General features: G+C 57.3%; 1 protein-coding gene across 1 annotated transcript in view; it reads right to left on the bottom strand.

Moving 5' to 3' along the window:
* Positions 1-15,407, bottom strand: part of LOC112968810 (double C2-like domain-containing protein beta) — a 48,419-nt gene extending 33,012 nt beyond the window's left edge. The window contains exons 1-5 of the mRNA XM_026071433.1: positions 15,209-15,407; positions 10,128-10,239; positions 8,725-8,868; positions 6,562-6,691; positions 2,736-2,822 (exon numbers count right to left, since the gene is read on the bottom strand). Coding sequence (XP_025927218.1) covers positions 2,736-2,822; positions 6,562-6,691; positions 8,725-8,868; positions 10,128-10,204 — 438 coding nt within the window. The 5' untranslated portion in view covers positions 10,205-10,239; positions 15,209-15,407. The remainder of the gene's footprint in view (positions 1-2,735; positions 2,823-6,561; positions 6,692-8,724; positions 8,869-10,127; positions 10,240-15,208) is intronic.
* Between the last annotated feature and the right edge of the window lie 925 nt (positions 15,408-16,332).

Below are 16,332 nucleotides of genomic sequence, written 5' to 3'. Positions count from 1 at the left end.
GGTGCATGGCAGAGGCTAACGGGGACAATTAGTCCCAGGCTCTTGTCCCAGCCAGACGACACTCATTAACTCCAGCCAACACGAGTTAGTACGTCCAGGTTTCCGAATGACCTCCCTTTCTCACTTCAGCGCCTGCCAGTCTCGCACTAACAGGGACGAGAGCCTCAGAAATATCATGCCCAAATAGCTCGAGCAGTGGTTCAGAAAATTGCAGGCTGCCATCAAAGCGCTCGCGTGGAGGGAATCACCTAGCCGGGCAACACCACATCTCGCCGCACCGGCCGGGGCGTCGCGTCTCGCCGTGCCAGGCGACACCACGCTAATTGCACTGCGCTAATTACAGCCCACCTCCGCTCCGGACCAGCATCAAACGCCCACTCGCTAGAGCAGGCCAAGTCCCGGGGCCTGGCCACGGCCCTGCGAGCCGGCGCTTTGCCAGAGCTCCGTGGCCTGGGACAAGCCAACTCGGAGCGTGTGCTTCGCTGGCCCACGCTAAAGGAGAGCTGTGCTGAGTCGCGCCGTGCACCGGGAAGGGGAGGGAAGAAGGGGGGTACCGGCTTGTTACCGCATCCCACAACCCAGAGCGCTCACGCGGGATGCTGAAGCTCCCTGCCTGGATCCCATGAATGAGACGGGGCCAATACCCGCTCACCGTGCAGGGGTGTCGAGGGTTATCGACAGAAGAAAGAGCATCTGATCCCAAAGAGCAGACATCCGTCTGCACTTGCTGATGGCAGATATAACCTTCAGCAAAGAGTGTGGCCAAATGGGTTTGGTCCAGAGCAGATGGCAACACAAGACAGATCCAGATCACAGAAACAGACGGCAACACAGAACTGGTCATGAACATAAGCCCTTCAAAGAAACCTGGCTATTTCGTGCAAGCTCTGTAAATACCGTGACACCCGCGCCAGCTTCGGGGGCTGCACTAGTACCAGCCGTTGACCTGGGGCCCCAAAGTCTTGTTTCCCTCTTACGCAGACTCTTACGGCAGATCTGATCAAAGCCAAAGGCGAGGACTCGCTTTCCAGGCATTTCATCCGATACTGCCTCAGCCTCCTCGCCCTGGCTGACATGTCTCGAGGCTTCTGCCAATTCTCTACGCTTTCCTGCCCTCCTCCAAAAGGAAAGCGAAGCACGTGGGAAGACGGGGCGGGCGTATGGCTCGACAGCTGGCTGCGCATCCACACCGCAGCCCCTCCAGCGATCTCCTGGCCAGGGCACCAGCCCCACCGCAAACAGGAAAGGAGACAGACCCGAACTGACCTTAAAGGGAAGCAAAAACAATAAAGATGAAGCTTAGGATTGGGAGGAAAGATGAGGCTATTTTTCAGTTAGTCTAAGAAGGAAGGTTCCATCCATTTTCATCAGAGAAGCGCTGTGGCCAGACCTCAGGTTTCACGGAGGGAGAGAGCTCTGAAGGTTACCGCACCCTCGTACACTGGCTGCACATAACAGTTACTGAACAGGTTAATGTTCTTCTCCGTCTAGTGACCACGGCTCCGCATTATTTTTATAAGAAATTGGAGGGGGAAAAAAAAAAAAAAAAAGCAATTACAAAGCAAATACTGCAGGGAGGAGAAAAAATACACAAAGAACAGAAAAAACAGATGAAGTCAATTTAATTCCACACCCACTGCCCTGCAGAATGCCAGAGACTATCCTGACCTGCCTCACTCTCCATTTTGGGACCTCCATCTGGAATTCAAAACATCTGGATGATTCAGCAGAGCGAACTATTAGCAGTAGGCAGGGCGGTGGAGCACTCCTGCTGCCCTAGCAACACTGCTGCTCAAAAACTAAAAGCAAAGACACGCAGCATCCGCGGACTCCTCATCTTACCTCAGACACGAACTTTCCAAGTACTCCCACACAGACAATCCCTCTTATTTAAAACCTGAGCAATGCTAAGTTTCCACAGCTACTATAAAAATCTTCACCATCTCAAACACCTGCAGAAATGCTCTGGCTACACTTAAATAACATTTGAATGGATCTAGCAGAGCACCAGGTTCCAGTGCCGGCTGCAGCGGTCAGAAATAGCYGCTGCGCTGGAACGATGCTTAGGGGCCACGAGCAAAAGCCCAGCAGAAATTGATGGGAACAAGCGCAAATCCCACTGTAATTGCTGAGCAGCTTCGCTGACTTCACTGCGCAGCAGCGAGCCCTGAAGCTGGTGGATGCTGGCTGGCAGACAAGAATTAAGGCAGGCTATGACTTTTTGCGATGGGTGAAGGGTGAAGGATATAAAAATTTAGAGACTTGTGCTGGAAGTCTCACACACTGTCAACTTGCGGGATTTGGGGGGGGGGGGACGGGACAGACTTAAAAGATGTAATGCTAGTTATTTTTAGAGGGACAAATACTGCAGCTACGCTATAGCTTCCCCAGCTGTATTAGAGAACAAGCGTTAGCCAAGTGCGTTTGCCCCGGAGCTGGGACAGCCCGGCGGCAAAAGGCAGTAGTCTCTTTAGGGCCACAGCGAGAAAAGCCCCACGACACAGAAAGCAACACAGGCTGCAGGCTGGTGGGTTTTTCCCCATTGCAAACCGAAGCTGTCGCCACCGCGTGCATTCGCGGAGCCTGCCTGGCCTCCAGCCAAGCCTTCCAAACCCCGTCCGCAGCCTCCTCCCGCCGCCCGGGCACCAGGAGGAGCCCGCCCGCACCCAGCACCGCCGACTCCTCGCAGGTCGGGGCGCGCCACCGAGCCCCATCTCCCCACGGACGCGCTTTACCTCTCTCTGTTCGCTGCAGATCTTGCACAACCAAAGAGGACGTTTCTGGCTTCCAATAGTTTCTATTCCACATTTGGTGCAAACTTTCTGAAATAAGGAGAGGGGAAAAAAAAAAAAAAAAAGAAAAGGGTGGTGTTAGCACCTATAATCCCCGCAGCCATACAGCCCTCGGCAGAGAGAAGGCTGAGAAGCATCTGACCTCACAGTTTTGTTTTGCTTTCCTTAAAAACCTAAACATGGCACAGTTCTCCTACCTGCTCTGGAGACCTGCTAATCCCAAGRAGCGGCTTCTGGTCTACAGGGATGCAGGACAAATGCAAACCTACGCCAGAGTCCCTGACTCCAGGGCGAGACRAGAACCGGACAGGGCAAATCAAGCCACTAGACCAACAGGCATATTTCCAGAGYGCTTTTTTATTCCCTACATGCAACCAAGTATAAAATGAGCACTAGTTTGTTATAGCTCAAAACACAAACTGAAGCAAACACCAAAAATTGTATTAATGGGTTTTAAATTACTCCACGCTTGTGCAAGACTGGAAACCCTCCCCTGCCTTTCTTCACATACGTAGTCTTAAACCCCACGGCTTCCCCTGAATTTCAGCAAGCACTTGGCAGCTATTGATTTGCGGCTGCTCGGGAAGCGGCCGCGACCGTGCCTGCTTGCCCAGCTCCTGAGCAGAATGCTTGATCGCGCCGCACGGCATCTCTTGCTGCACGAGGGAACCTTCGTGTCTCCGCCGGCATTACAAGCCATCTACAACCCGAGTCGCCTAATATTATATAATGAAGCTGATGTGTATCAGGCTTGGCTTACAGCTTGAATGAGAAATTGGATGAATTCTTCGATCCTCACAGAGCGAAAGCCGCTCGCAGGAGGGCCCCGGAGAGCAAAACCTCGCTCAGAGAGACAGGGGAATTTAATCTCCGCAGCTGAGGCTTCGCACAAGCCCCTGCCCGGCTGCTCCTCGGCCGAGCCAGGCGGCCTGTCTGCAGGCAGGAAAGTCTCCRGGGCGCGCTCAGCCCTCGGGGCCACGCTCGGAGGCGGCGAGCGGCAGAACGCCGCTGTCCCAGGCAACGGCTTCGTTGCGCCGACAAACCAACGCGCCCGACTATTTTGGTCGGCGTAACCCAGAGGCAGGACTCAGCTCAGCCACCGGCTCAACGTACAGCTTTTGCCAAGGCTCAGCTCAGTGTCCGTGGCCGGGGGGGGCTGTTTGATGGTGTTTTAGCTGGGGCTGGGATGCCCACAGCTTTTTAGGAAGGGGATTTCAATCCCCACACGTATAGCGCATTCAAACGCTCCCTCTAGTGGAAGTTTCCAAGCGATTTTATTCCTAGCCGTAAATTTTGAAAGCTCAGTATAACACAGGGCTTTCCTCCTCCCCTTCTCTGCAGATTAGCTGGAAAAGTGAGCATCACCCACAACCCGTCAGAAGAAGACATAAAAGTCAAGGACACGAAAGGCAGTGCTGTTCCTCATTAAATACAAGAAAAAGCACTTTCTCCTACTTATATTTCACCTTTTATACACAATGCTGATACCCTCTGCATGGTAAATTGCACATTATGCTTTGTCTAACTGCTGCTGCTGCTAATACATCTGTATTTTCATACATCTCTGTCTTGCATAATGCATTTATTTCTAAGCTAATAAAAACTAATATTAAAAATGTTCTTCATTTTGACCTATAAATGCTAAAACAGAAAGTGTCATTTAGAAAATCCATCTGGCTACAGGAGCTGTAGAACCTCTATTCTGCAGAAAAAACTTACTGAAGGTAAGTTCATAGCTCCATTTCAGATGCATCATTACAACAGTTCCTGTTATTGAACTAAACGGGCTACAATGACTTTCCAATGAGACAGTAATAGAGCAATGCCAGCAAGAAAAATACGAACTTTAAAAATCCATAATTCCCTGGCAAGTCATTGCTTATTGCATACAACACTGCACGAGTGCTGGATACCCCTGGAGGAGAGGGAACAACCCTAAAGCAACAGTCCACTCCGTGTGTGCTCTGCCGAAGGGCTGACTGGTCCCTCAGTTCACACCAGAACACGAAAAAGCCGCAAGGGCACAAGCCCGGGGCGCCCAGCCAGCCTTGCCCGGAGCTTGCACATAGCTGAAAAGTGCAGCCAAGCTGAGAGCAGCTGCAAAACGCCCACTGGAAAGTAGGACCTCACCTTAAACCAACTTGCATTTGAATCTTCCTGCACTGCCCTACAGACTCCAGGCAAAAGGGGAATAACCACACAAAAAAAAAAACCCACCATCCCTCCTGCGGGGTTTGCTGGCCACCGCCTCGGGCTCACGCGGCCTCGCTAGCTAGTGGGGTCACTGCCTGCCCTCGCAAGGAGACAGAGCAGGGAACGTCCGCACCGGCTTTTGCCTCCTCATTAGCGCCCAGGGCTCGTAAGGAGGAGGTTAGAAAGTGCCGCAGCAACGTGACCTCCTACACCCGCTGGCTTTGGACAAGGTGAGAGCTGAAACACCAGGGGAAGAGGGCAGGAATGCAGCGTATCCTGTTATTCCGTGTGCTTGAAAGGCAGGAAACAGCCAGCCGCCTCCTGCCTGCAGCCAGCCCTTCGCTCCCCGGAGACGCCTGTGCGCAGAGCCCACGCTCTCCGAGGGAGATTTGCGCCGTGGCTCCCGTTTAAACCAGACTTCTCACTTCCCAGCACCTTCCTGCCGCTCCCTTGGCCACCCCCTCCTCAGAGGGCTGCTCTCTCCCTCCAGGAGCGCTGGCTGAGGCCCCTGGGGCCCAGAAGTTTGCGTTTACCTTCCCAGCTACCGCTGGGAGCAGCCGACGACAGCTCCGTCAGCGCCAGCGCAAAACGTTCTCCGCGGTGACCCGCACGGCTTGCAGGGGTCCCAGCTCGGCCACTCCACCGYGAGGGGCCAGCTGTGCGGTCGGTGCCGTCCCGGGGGCTCCTTGGGGCTCATGTGCCTAGTGACGGGGCGGGTGGCACGGGCCAGCGTCTCTTTGGCTCTGGTACCCACCAGGGCCAGAGCCGGCGCGGGCTGCTCCCTTCCGCCCGGCCGCCGGGCAGAAACGCTCCGCTCCGGCGCCCGCCAGGCACCCTGGCCTCTCCCCGGCAAAGCCACTTACAAACGGAGACATCTCCCCAGGGAATGACGGGCTTCAAGCGCGGGGGGGGGGGAAAACAACCTCCCGGCAGAGGGAGGGTAAGGTGGTTGCCTTGGAGATCATCATCTCCGCAGCAATACGGTTTAACCCTCGGCTGCCTGAGTCCAGACGAGCCACAATCCTCCCCCAGGACACGGGCGGCACAACCACCTCCCTGTAAACCGCCGCTCCGTCTGAGACRGCACCACGCCGTCCTGCCAACAACGTGCACAAACAGAGGTGGTCACCGAAGCGCAGGCTAATTTAGGTATCAGGGTTGGAAACCTTACATTGGTTTGGAGCTTGAAGGTAGACTTGAGCCTTTTGCCCTCTGAAGATGCACGTTATTGGAAGATCTAAGGACAGACCTTGCAGTGAATAACAGTAAAGCATAGATCCTTTTATGAGTTGCCTCTGATGATCTTGTATTCCTGCCCCTTCTCCCACTCCGCAAGCCCAGTACGGTCAGTCAGTACCTGACGGATGCACCCCATCTAACCGCAGTTCAGGCACTTTAGGATCCTGGGCAACAAGGCACCCAGGGTGCGAGAGAGAACCTGACAGTCTGGCAGCACAAACCCAGGCAAGCGGAGCCTAGGTAAGTTAACACTACAGTGCCATCTGAGAGCCCTGGTGGCCTTCGCTGGACAGATGTGCTATCAGGAACAGGCAGGAACCGGTGTGAGTAAACCCACCTTTTTGCAATCCTGACAAAAGACCGACGTGCTCCCCAGCAGCCCGAGCAGCTCCCCGCAGAGCAAGCACTGGGASAGCCCGTTGCCCATCGCGTTCTTCCTCATGTTCTCCAGCCGCTCCACCAGGCGCCTGCAGGGCAACAAGGCAGAGCTTAGATCACAGGAGTCACCTTGGAAATTGAAGTGCACGATATTGCGGCAATTGCAGTGCTCTGGGAAAGAGGCACGCCACAAATCTGGGCTCCGGGCTCAACCTATCATTGCTTCTTCTGTGCAGGTTTGGGCACCTTGCTAGGACCATAGGTACTTTCACTCCAACCTCTGCACTCAGTGTTTGCTATTAGCTGGCTATGGGCCTTCAGGGGATCCCAGCCCATCTGCAGATGCTCACCAAGCCTGGAATAACCGTCTCAGGAACCCGGCAGACCTCACTCAGCTAGTGGGCGCAGGGCAGACAGCTCACAAGAAGGGCTTGGTCCCAGCACCCTGCAGGAGCTCAGCGTCACCTGGGCTGCACAGCCTCAGCGCAGTGATTTCCTGCCCATGGAACCGCAGAAGCATCTAGGGCTCAGGTCAGGGAAAGCCAGACAGCAGTGGGAAAGAGCAGAGGAGTTGGAGACACGATGCCCTGCTCCATTTTCACACCCTTTCTCTGAACGCAGCACTGCAGGCACATGACTTGCCCACATCTTATTAGAAGCAGGAAGGCCAGGCTGAAGCCACCAGACCCCAATGAGCCCAGTTACAATACAGGAACACCAGCAAATGCTCCCTGCTTCACTCAACAGCCYGCTTGGAAAACGGGAAGCACATATGTATGCACAACGTCCATAGCAGCAGGACTGCAAAGGGGAAGGAAGGAAAGATAAGCAATTAGGATGCAGGATGTGGAGAGCAAGCAGAGCAAGGCTGCTGTCATGAGCTCACTGCTTGGCGAGTCTCAGGCATCCACTTGTAGACGGGAGGATAACAGCCAGGCCATTTATCAGAAGCTGGGACCAGCCGCAGCCGGGGAGGCAGGGCAGCCCGCCCTGCTATCCATGCGTCCCTGTTCTCATTAGCGCTAATGCCCCATCAACCGAGCCCCGCGCTGAGAGGAAGGCGAGGTCTGTTTGAAAGAGGGACTGCCTACGGTGATGAGGTCAGACAGCACAGCCAGGCTGCGCCATCATTACTGGATTTATGATCCTTGACTTCAGCACAAGAGAACACCCCGGCGTTAACGAAAGCGGTTCAGAGAGCGCTCGAGCCCAGGAACAGCGAGGCGACAGCTTTCTGCAGCTACATCAACAGCTGCACAGGAACGACGAGCCCCTCGGGGACACCGGCTGCCTCGGRGTGCTGGGGTCTCCCACGTACCACGCAAACACCCCTGTCCGCTCTCACCAGCACACGCTAATGCGCAACGCGCAGGGACGGAGGTGAGCACAGGGGCAGGAAGCCGGGTCTGCTGAACTGGGGCTGGGACCCACCAGGGCTTCCCGCCTYGCAAACCTGAAGCCTGGCTGGAAAACGCGGCAGGGCTGCCGAACTGCCCTGCTTCACGGGCAGGCGGTGTAGGACTACCACTGCCACAGCTGAGGACTGATCTCCAGCAGGACTGAAAGCGAATGAAAATTTGCAGCGGCGAAAAGGAGGAGGAAGATGCCCATAAATTAAATAATTCAAGCTAACAAACCCCTTCCAGAGAAGTCAGCCAACTAGAACACAAACTCATTCATTGCTCCAGGCAAAATCCCAGGGGGCTGCTGCAAGCGCGGGAAAAACCGAGCTGCGCTGCCAGGAGCGGTCTCCGAGCCGTGCCCTCCAACTAGCAGGCGGTGCAGCTGCACAGCTCGGCATCTTCCCAAGGCTTTTCCAGAGCCRCTGGGGCAGCTGCCTTAGCGCAGGCTGCATTTTCCAGGGACTGTGCTGGTGGCTGTAACCCCAGCAAGCCCCAAGGCTCAAAGAAGGCATGAGAAAGGCTTGAGCCATGGGGAGGAGGAGAAACCACGTCCTTCCCAGCTTTCATCACCTCCAAATGAGCAACGCAGGAGGGGGGARAGAAGTGACCTAAGGGAAGCTCCGGCTGATGGCGGCTGAGCTCCGGCAGCCCGGAGAGCYGGCCTCCGCCTGCGCTGACCTTTCCTTCTGGGGGTAGGGGACAAGCAAACGTGACTGTACCCGATGCGCTGCTGCTCGATGATGTCCAATTTCTCCGCCTTGCGGATGACTTCCAGAATGACCTCAAGTTCCTGCGGGCTCAGAGCCTGCATCTTCCGCTGCTTCTCAGTCTGGAACGTGTGCACGGACCAGCCGGTCTGGAGCCTGCCGGAGGGGATGGAGGGAGGAATTCAGCCGTGAAAGGAGAGCACAAGACCCCTGCCCTGCCCCACGGGCCAAGCACGCGGGCCACACAGAGCACGTGTCAGCCTTCCTTCGGAGAAGCCTGTCGCCTGGCTAAGGCCCAAAGTGGGAGCCTCCCCGCACTCTCCCAGCAGCGCCGAGTGCTGGTGTCTCTCTCTCCCTGCCGTGAGATTTCCCTTTCTGGTCCCGTTTGTATTTTACCACTCCGTATCCTCGCTCCTGTTTGACTCTGCCCTATGGGCAGGAGGAGTCAGAGAGAGCATGTCGGTAAGCAAAAAAAACCAGCGCATCTAGGGCTAGGATACCTTGGGGGCATCCTTGCAAAGACGGGTACCAAGAGCAGGCTCCAGACCTGAGGGGCTACCTGCACCCTCCTCCCTCCACGTCCGGCCCTTCTCGGGCCCGCGGATCAAACACACCCGCCGCCAGGCCGGCACCTTGCTCCTCGCTGCACCGCAGCCCCCGGCAGGACCTCGGCAAGCCGGCTCCCTCCGCGCCTCACGTAGAACTGCTGACATTGCTCCTCAGCTCGCTCGGGGACAGGAGGGAGCTTTCGCAGCTCAATTAGTTACCATTCGGAAGGGCTTCGCAGGTCGCTGGATAAAGCCCTAGCTGCCGGGCGCTATCAGAGGCGGCTGCTTTAACGCGGCTCCCGGGCGAGGGCTGGGGCAGGGGCAGCGGCGGCACCGTTCACACCCGGCCCGTCCCCTCCGACACAGGCCGAGCTCCTGTTTTCCAACAGTCTGCGGCAGGCCGACCCCAGAAGCGCAGACAGGAGCGGAGGTGGCAACGGCAGGGCACCGGCTGCCGGAGAAGGCAAGCAGCCGAAAAAACCCAAACGCAGTTCCAGTGGTTGACTCATCCCCATCCCCTTTACCTTTAGGTTAGGCAGCAATTTAACTTCGGGGGAAAACGACAAGTTCCTAAAACAAAAGCGCGCTGACAGCCGGGGGATGCTGTCACTTCTACGCGGGGTGCGGCAGAGACCGGAGCTGGCCTCCGAGCCCTTCCTTTCATCCGGGGAAGGATGGCGGGACGGACTGCCGCAAGGCACCGTGCGCGGGCTGCCGCCTCCGAGCAGCAGCCGGACGCAGAGCTCCGGCTCGGCCGGCTCCTGTCGCGTGCCGGCAGGGCAGCTCCGGGGCGCAGAGGGGTTCGCGCGACCGGCAGAGATTTCGGGCCGAGGCCGAGGCAGGAAGGAGCGCAGCGGGGCGACTCACTTGGCGCGCAGGGCCAGCTGCCGGTCGTTGGGGCAGACCCACTGGCCGGTCCCGCTGCCGAAGATGGTGTCCGCCATGGCGCCGGGCTGCYGAGCGGAGGCAGGGCTCACACCTGCAAGGAGCAAACGCAGCAGCGTTAACCACGGCTGCCGCCCCAGGAAAGCGCGGGGCGGCACTCGGCACGGCGCTCCCGAAGGGACGCTCCTCCTGGAGGGGGAACGGAGCCGATCCGCCGGGGTCACGCGCTGCAAAAGTCACTGACGGCCTCTCATCCACACCCAGCAGTAAAAACAAACCATCGTCCTTATGAAATATAAGCCAATAAATACCTTCGAATACTACGTTAAGATAAGCCTGGAAGTTTAGATTTTACGGCACTCTGGGAAAAACCCACAGACTCTTCAACAGTGCTGCTATGATTTTTCATTTCAAACTAGTGAAAAGCGCTGTTTACCAAAACAATCCCTGCCCCATCACCTCCGAAGCCCTAACCCCGCAGTCCTGAAAGAAAAAGCCCTTCTGAAGAGCACAAAGCAGCTACGTTGCTGCCTTTTACCTCTTAACGGGGTAACAAACAGAAACCCACGCAACAATCAGCATGAATAGTGGCAAGTCATTTCGTTCATTAAAACTGCCTCCATAATAGCCTGATATTTATAACCACAGCCTACAATACCAGCGTGTTTGAGCTCTCTGATGCTTAAGACAGCACCTCTTTTAGCAGATCTGCTGCGGCTCCCGCGACTGGCAGAGTCACGCCAGCGATTCCTTGTGTTCAATAACAATTTCGCCACGAGCAGATCAGYAAAGGCAGCAAGAGCCAACTTCAGGGCACTTTTTCAGGAGCGGCGTCCCCAAAAGCACCTTTGCAGCTGAGCAGCCCTGAGTCCTACCAGCAGCTCCGACGAAGGGGAAGTGCCAAGGAGCAGAAGCAGCCAAACGACTCCAGGGCAGGCAAAACTGGTCTCGATGTGCTGAGCTTYCCTCTCCAGCACAGTAAGTGTTTCACGAGCCCTAATGCATAAATTTGCAGGTATTAATGCTTACCTTTCCCCAAAGAGACACTTGCTAGCTTTAAAACCATACCTGCTGGGCAGAGATAATGCATTTAAAGCTGTTTGGCAAACACAAATCAGATACAATACCAAGCAAGTTACATCACCTGCCAACCGTGCCGCAATTCCCAAGAAAACACATGTTCTCGTCTCAACCCACAGCGCCCTTACCCCCGTGCCCACGGCGCAGCACGCTGCACCTCCGCTCGCTACCTCCTGCCGACACACCGAGCTTTCCCTTCCGTGCCAGGCACACGGCATCGCAAGCCGCACGGCYGCGGCCTTTTAGACGGGAAGGCAGGCGCAGCTTGCGCAAACCCACCTCTCCCTCCGCGCCGTGCCGGAGGCGCCAGCCCGGGCTGCAGACCTGGCAGCTCGCCCCTGCCCGGCAATGAGCCCGCTCCCTCCTCCCCGACCGCCCAGCGGCTGGAGAGAGCCTGGAAAGTCGGCGCGTGCAACAGGCCGGAGAGAAGGCGAAGTGCGGGCCGCTCTCAGCGCGGGGGGAAGGAGGAACGGACGCGGCGAAGGCTCCAACAACCCAGCGCGCCGCTCAGCGCAGCGGAGGCGGGAGGCTGCAAGGATGCATCAGCAGGGAAGGAGGTCGAGAGGGGTAAGGCAGGAAGGACRGACGGGAGGGAAGCGCCACGCACCGTTCTCTACGCCTTCGCTACGCTAGCTAAGACGAGCGCTTCCGAAAGAGCTGGGTGCTATCGCCTAGACGAGCCTCGAGCCGGAGATCAGCCCCCGCGGCACGGGCAGGGCAGAGGAGTTTGCTCGCCAGCAGCTGCGCTTTCGGGGGCACAGCAGTGCTGAGCGCGTCTGCCCTCCTCTGCAGAGCTTTGCCTGCGCTAGCGGAGCTGAAGGCCAGGCAGAACGGAGCACGTCGGTGAAGCGTTTTTCTCAGGAGAGACCTAAGCACGTTCTGCAGCCTCATAGCACAGCGAGCTTTTCTCAGCGTGACTGCACAAAAACAAGCAACGCCGTGCTCTTCTGCCYCTTGCTGCTCAGCATACGCTTCCCGCTCCCCGCGTTCCCCGAGCAGCATCTGCAAACAGCGCGGGGAACCGACACAGCTCGGAGATCCATCACAGCCCACAGCAGCTTCCAGACAGGTTAGTCCCCGAAATGTTTACAGGAGCGTTTTCTTTCAGCAGCGCTGGGTGTCTGCTGCTCCCTCTGCATTAAACTGGCATTGCAGGTGGCTTGCACCTCTGCCTCCAAAAAAAAAAGCCCAGCGTGGTTTGACACAACCATGTCAGAGAAGGAAACCAGAATGACACGGGACGGCAGGCCACGATCCGTGGGCAGGACAGCAGGGAAGGGAGTATCTTGCACGCCCAGCACACCAGTGCTGGGGACGCAGTACCAGAATCGGGGCATGATGCATCCTCCCTCGTATCTCCGTGCAGGACAAGAAGTACGGGGGAATCTGCCTCATCAGAAACACCAAGATAGCAAAACCACACCAGCCCGGGAGTCGCTTACGTGGGCTATGGCGAAACGTCCCTCTCTTGCAGCCAGCCTCCCACTGCATCCTCTTTCCAGGAGCGCTCCCGTTAGCGCCTGCCTCGGGGAGCTCTCCCCTCCCTGGCCTCCCTCTCCTCTCAACGAGCTAAAGAAGGGCAAAACCAGTCTCCAGCGGTGAGAGAGAGCAGGAGAAATCCGCAGGTCTTAGCGCTGCTGCAATTAGGCTGCATACGGAGCAAGGGGGAGCACGAGTCCTGGACGGGAGACACAAAGCTTCCCACTCCGGGAATCTGCGCTTTGTTTATAGGAGGAATTAAAGCAAGCTCTTTCCTTATTGATGCTCTACGACGTGCTTTAAAAACCCTCCGCCTGTTTGCCCCTTCCCTACGACGGAGGGGGGACGTCACGCGGAACCAAACCTCATCAAGCCTGAGCCCACCCGGCCGCGCAGGGCGCGGAAGCCAGGAGACGTGCCGCAGGGAGGAGCGCGGCCCCGCGGCGAGGCCGCCCCTCACCGGGGCCAGGAGCACGCGGGAGGCCGCGCGGCTGAGCACAGCCCACCTGCAGCTCGAACGCGACGCCGCCTCCGCCGTCCCTGCGCCGAGACTCGGACCGCGGAGCCAGGGRAGAGGGTGCCGGCAGCACGGCTTCGGCCCGTAACGCGGATCCCACGGCAGGCGCCGCTTCCCGGAGCGGCGGCACAGCGCCGGCCGCAGGCGCTTCGCGGTGCTCCCGACCGGCGTTCCCACAGCCGACGAGCGCCGGCGGCTGCCGAGGCAGGAGGCTGCCCTGTTGGCGCGTCCCAGCGCTAAGCCCGCGCAAGACGATACGCGGACACGGCGGTCCGCGGAGAGGCCAAGGCTTTTCTGAGGAAGAAGGCACGTTTTCTCACCAGAACAGCACCCCAAACAAAGCTCACCTTTAATAACGGAGAGCAGACGCAGCAGATGAAGCCGAAGGCCCGGCGAGCACGGTACCTGCTATCGGACGAGCCCCAGAAGCAGATGCCGAAAGAGCAGCACGAGGACAGAGCGCAACACAGCAATGCTTCTCCAGAACGGCCCCCGGCAACCCCGGGACCAGACACTCCCTGAACCGGGCTGCAGCTCTGTATTTAACACTCTTAACGTTTTTCCACCCCAAATTTATCCACTTGGTTTTTGAGCTCATCTACAGTTTTAGCATCACCTTAATAGACCGAGTCCCTTCCGTATTGCCCCACCTCAAACACGTCTGGACTTCACCTTGACTACGGCAAAGTTAAAACCGAAGGGTCTTGCCTGCGGACGCTCTGACATTGAGATAGTCATTGCTGCGGAAAACACGTCCTCGCGGCGGCAAAAGCAGAGCCTGCGCGAGGCCTCCTGCAGCGCCGCTGATTACAGGTGCCCACGAAGCGTGAAATCCCCGGAGCCCCGCGGACACGGGAACGCCCCGTACGGGCCCGCAGAAGCTCTCTGCTCGGCTGTCATCTGCCTCATTATTTCGGCTAAGCAGCTCGCGTCTACATAAATTTGTTTTTATAGGAAATTAATTGGGCTCTTTTTTAATAGTTCATTTAAAAAATAAAAATTAAACAGTTGGCCAGAGCCAAGTTCCCGATTCCCAGGCCGAGTGGTGCCGGTGTAATTAACTCGCCTGCTTGAAAGCGCCACTTCCCAGCGGACTCCCGGCTCGCATCGGGTACCTTTCCGGCCCATTTTTCCTCTTAGCTGCTGCTGCCTCCAAGACGCAGCGTAATTGCTCTCTGCTCCGCACACCAGACCCCATTAGCCGTGGGAAACCTTAGCAACTAAGTGGATGTTTGCTCCTGTTGCTATGACAGAGGATAAACGACTAGCGGCGAGAGATAAGGTTAACGGGAGGCGCTGCCACCGCCCGCCGTCCCCGCTCCTCCCCGACGCTCGCTCGTCGCGCGGCGGGGGGACGAGCGCCGGCACTCGGGGAAGGCTATTTATTGCAGGCGCAAGCCTTCCTCTCTCTCTCAGGTTTTAAAGATCCTAGTGCCACAGCCAAATTTCGAAGCACAGGGCTGCTTTTAAAGTGAGCGTGACAGGAGATGCACGCTTTGCTTCCAAGGTCAGGCCACGTCTCGGGGAAAGGGAGCAAGCCCGTAGGAGATGGAGAGCCACGAGACACGAGGACTCGGGTATGCCCAGACTTGACTGACATCTCCGTGGCTTGGGCCAATGGAAACGGAGAAAACGTGGTGCCCCAAAAAAACCCACAAAGCCTGGGTGAGCTTTTAAGACTCCCATTGGACTTTTTCCAAGTCTGTCCCACCGCAAAGGCTTGATCTGAGCAGCACCGACTAACCTAAAACACTTGCTCCTGTTAACTCCAAGGTTCAGGCTCCTGCAAACTCTCCCCTTCCCGTAACGGCAGCGTTAGCTCCGCACTCTTGCGCACAAACACCTGCTGCTGAACTTGCACCAGGCAAAGGCCCCGGCCCCCTTCGACTCCCTATGGAAAAGCCCCCAGGACCGGTGCTCCGCATAGCAGCTGCAGCAGCTCCAGCTCGCGGGGAAGGAGCGGGGCCGGTCCCTGCGGCGTACTCACCGATTGCAGCACTACCAGCCCCCGCGGCGAGGCAGGGCGGCCAGGCCAGCCGCGAGCGAAGGACACGTCCCGACGGAGCTTTCCAGCCGGCGTACGAGTGCCAGCGTAGCAGGTACCGGGGAGGCTGCACTCGGAGCCAGGCATTCAGGTCTGGTTGGCTCCGTTCAAGGTGAACTCAACCCGGGCTCAGCACACGGAGGTCTCCTAAGGACAGGACAGAGCAGCAGCAAGTGGGGTGAGGTTTGGGTGGAAACCAAAGAAGTCTCCCAGGCACTCGAGCTGCTTCCCAACCCTAGCAGAAGCAGCGAGAAACCTAACTGCTCTTAAGATGGAGCTTTTTAAAGAGATTATAAAACACGATGCCCCGGAGGTCCCTGCCAGGCCTACGAGTGGGAAGATAAAATCAGCTCTACAGGAAACCTGACATATGGTATCAACCACCCTGCATTCGTGAGACGCGCTTATTAGCGCGGCTACTCGATGCACGGTAAGCTATAAAGAACCGGATTTTTCCCAACCAAAGCTGTCTTCTGGCTCCCCAGCACCCTATAACTCCGGGGAAGAGAGCCAACACGCTTCCACCTGCCAAGGTGTATCTTTATTTATCAGCCCTTGGCCCTATTTCCCTCTGATCCCTCGCCAGGCAGGTGCGCGGTGCAGAGTGAATAATTCATGACTGCAGCAGACTCCGGCTCTGGGGCAGGTTGACCTGGCGTAGGCTTAGCAGAAGTCAATTAGCATCTAAACGGCCCATTAGAAAGGCTCATTTCACTATTCCGATAAGCTAAAAAAGCTCAGGAGGCCTTAACGTGCGGCAGGAGGTTGGCACAGCCGCGCTGGTGCCTCCCGAGAAGAGTTTCTTGGAAAGAATTGGACGCGGCAGGGACAGACAGGGAACAGGCCGGTGTTTGCCAAGGAATCCCTCGCTGGCGTTAAAAAAAAAGCAGCCCGTTTCGTGGGTAACCTCGAGTGAACCAGGAAGACGAAGGGCCCACGAAGAAGCCGTGCCGAGCCAGCCCGTCGCGTCGCCGGCCCCGCCAGCAACGAGCCGTCCCGCCACGGCCCCCGGCGCGGGYGGCAGAGGCCGAGGGCAGGGCACGTGTGGGCCCAGCAGCGCACCCGGC

This window comes from Apteryx rowi, unplaced genomic scaffold, assembly GCF_003343035.1.
Source record: "Apteryx rowi isolate R43461 unplaced genomic scaffold, aptRow1 scaffold_325, whole genome shotgun sequence".
Lineage (NCBI taxonomy): Eukaryota > Metazoa > Chordata > Aves > Apterygiformes > Apterygidae > Apteryx > Apteryx rowi.
Note: the sequence above shows the minus strand (reverse complement) of the source record. Positions and strands in the feature narration are given on the sequence as shown.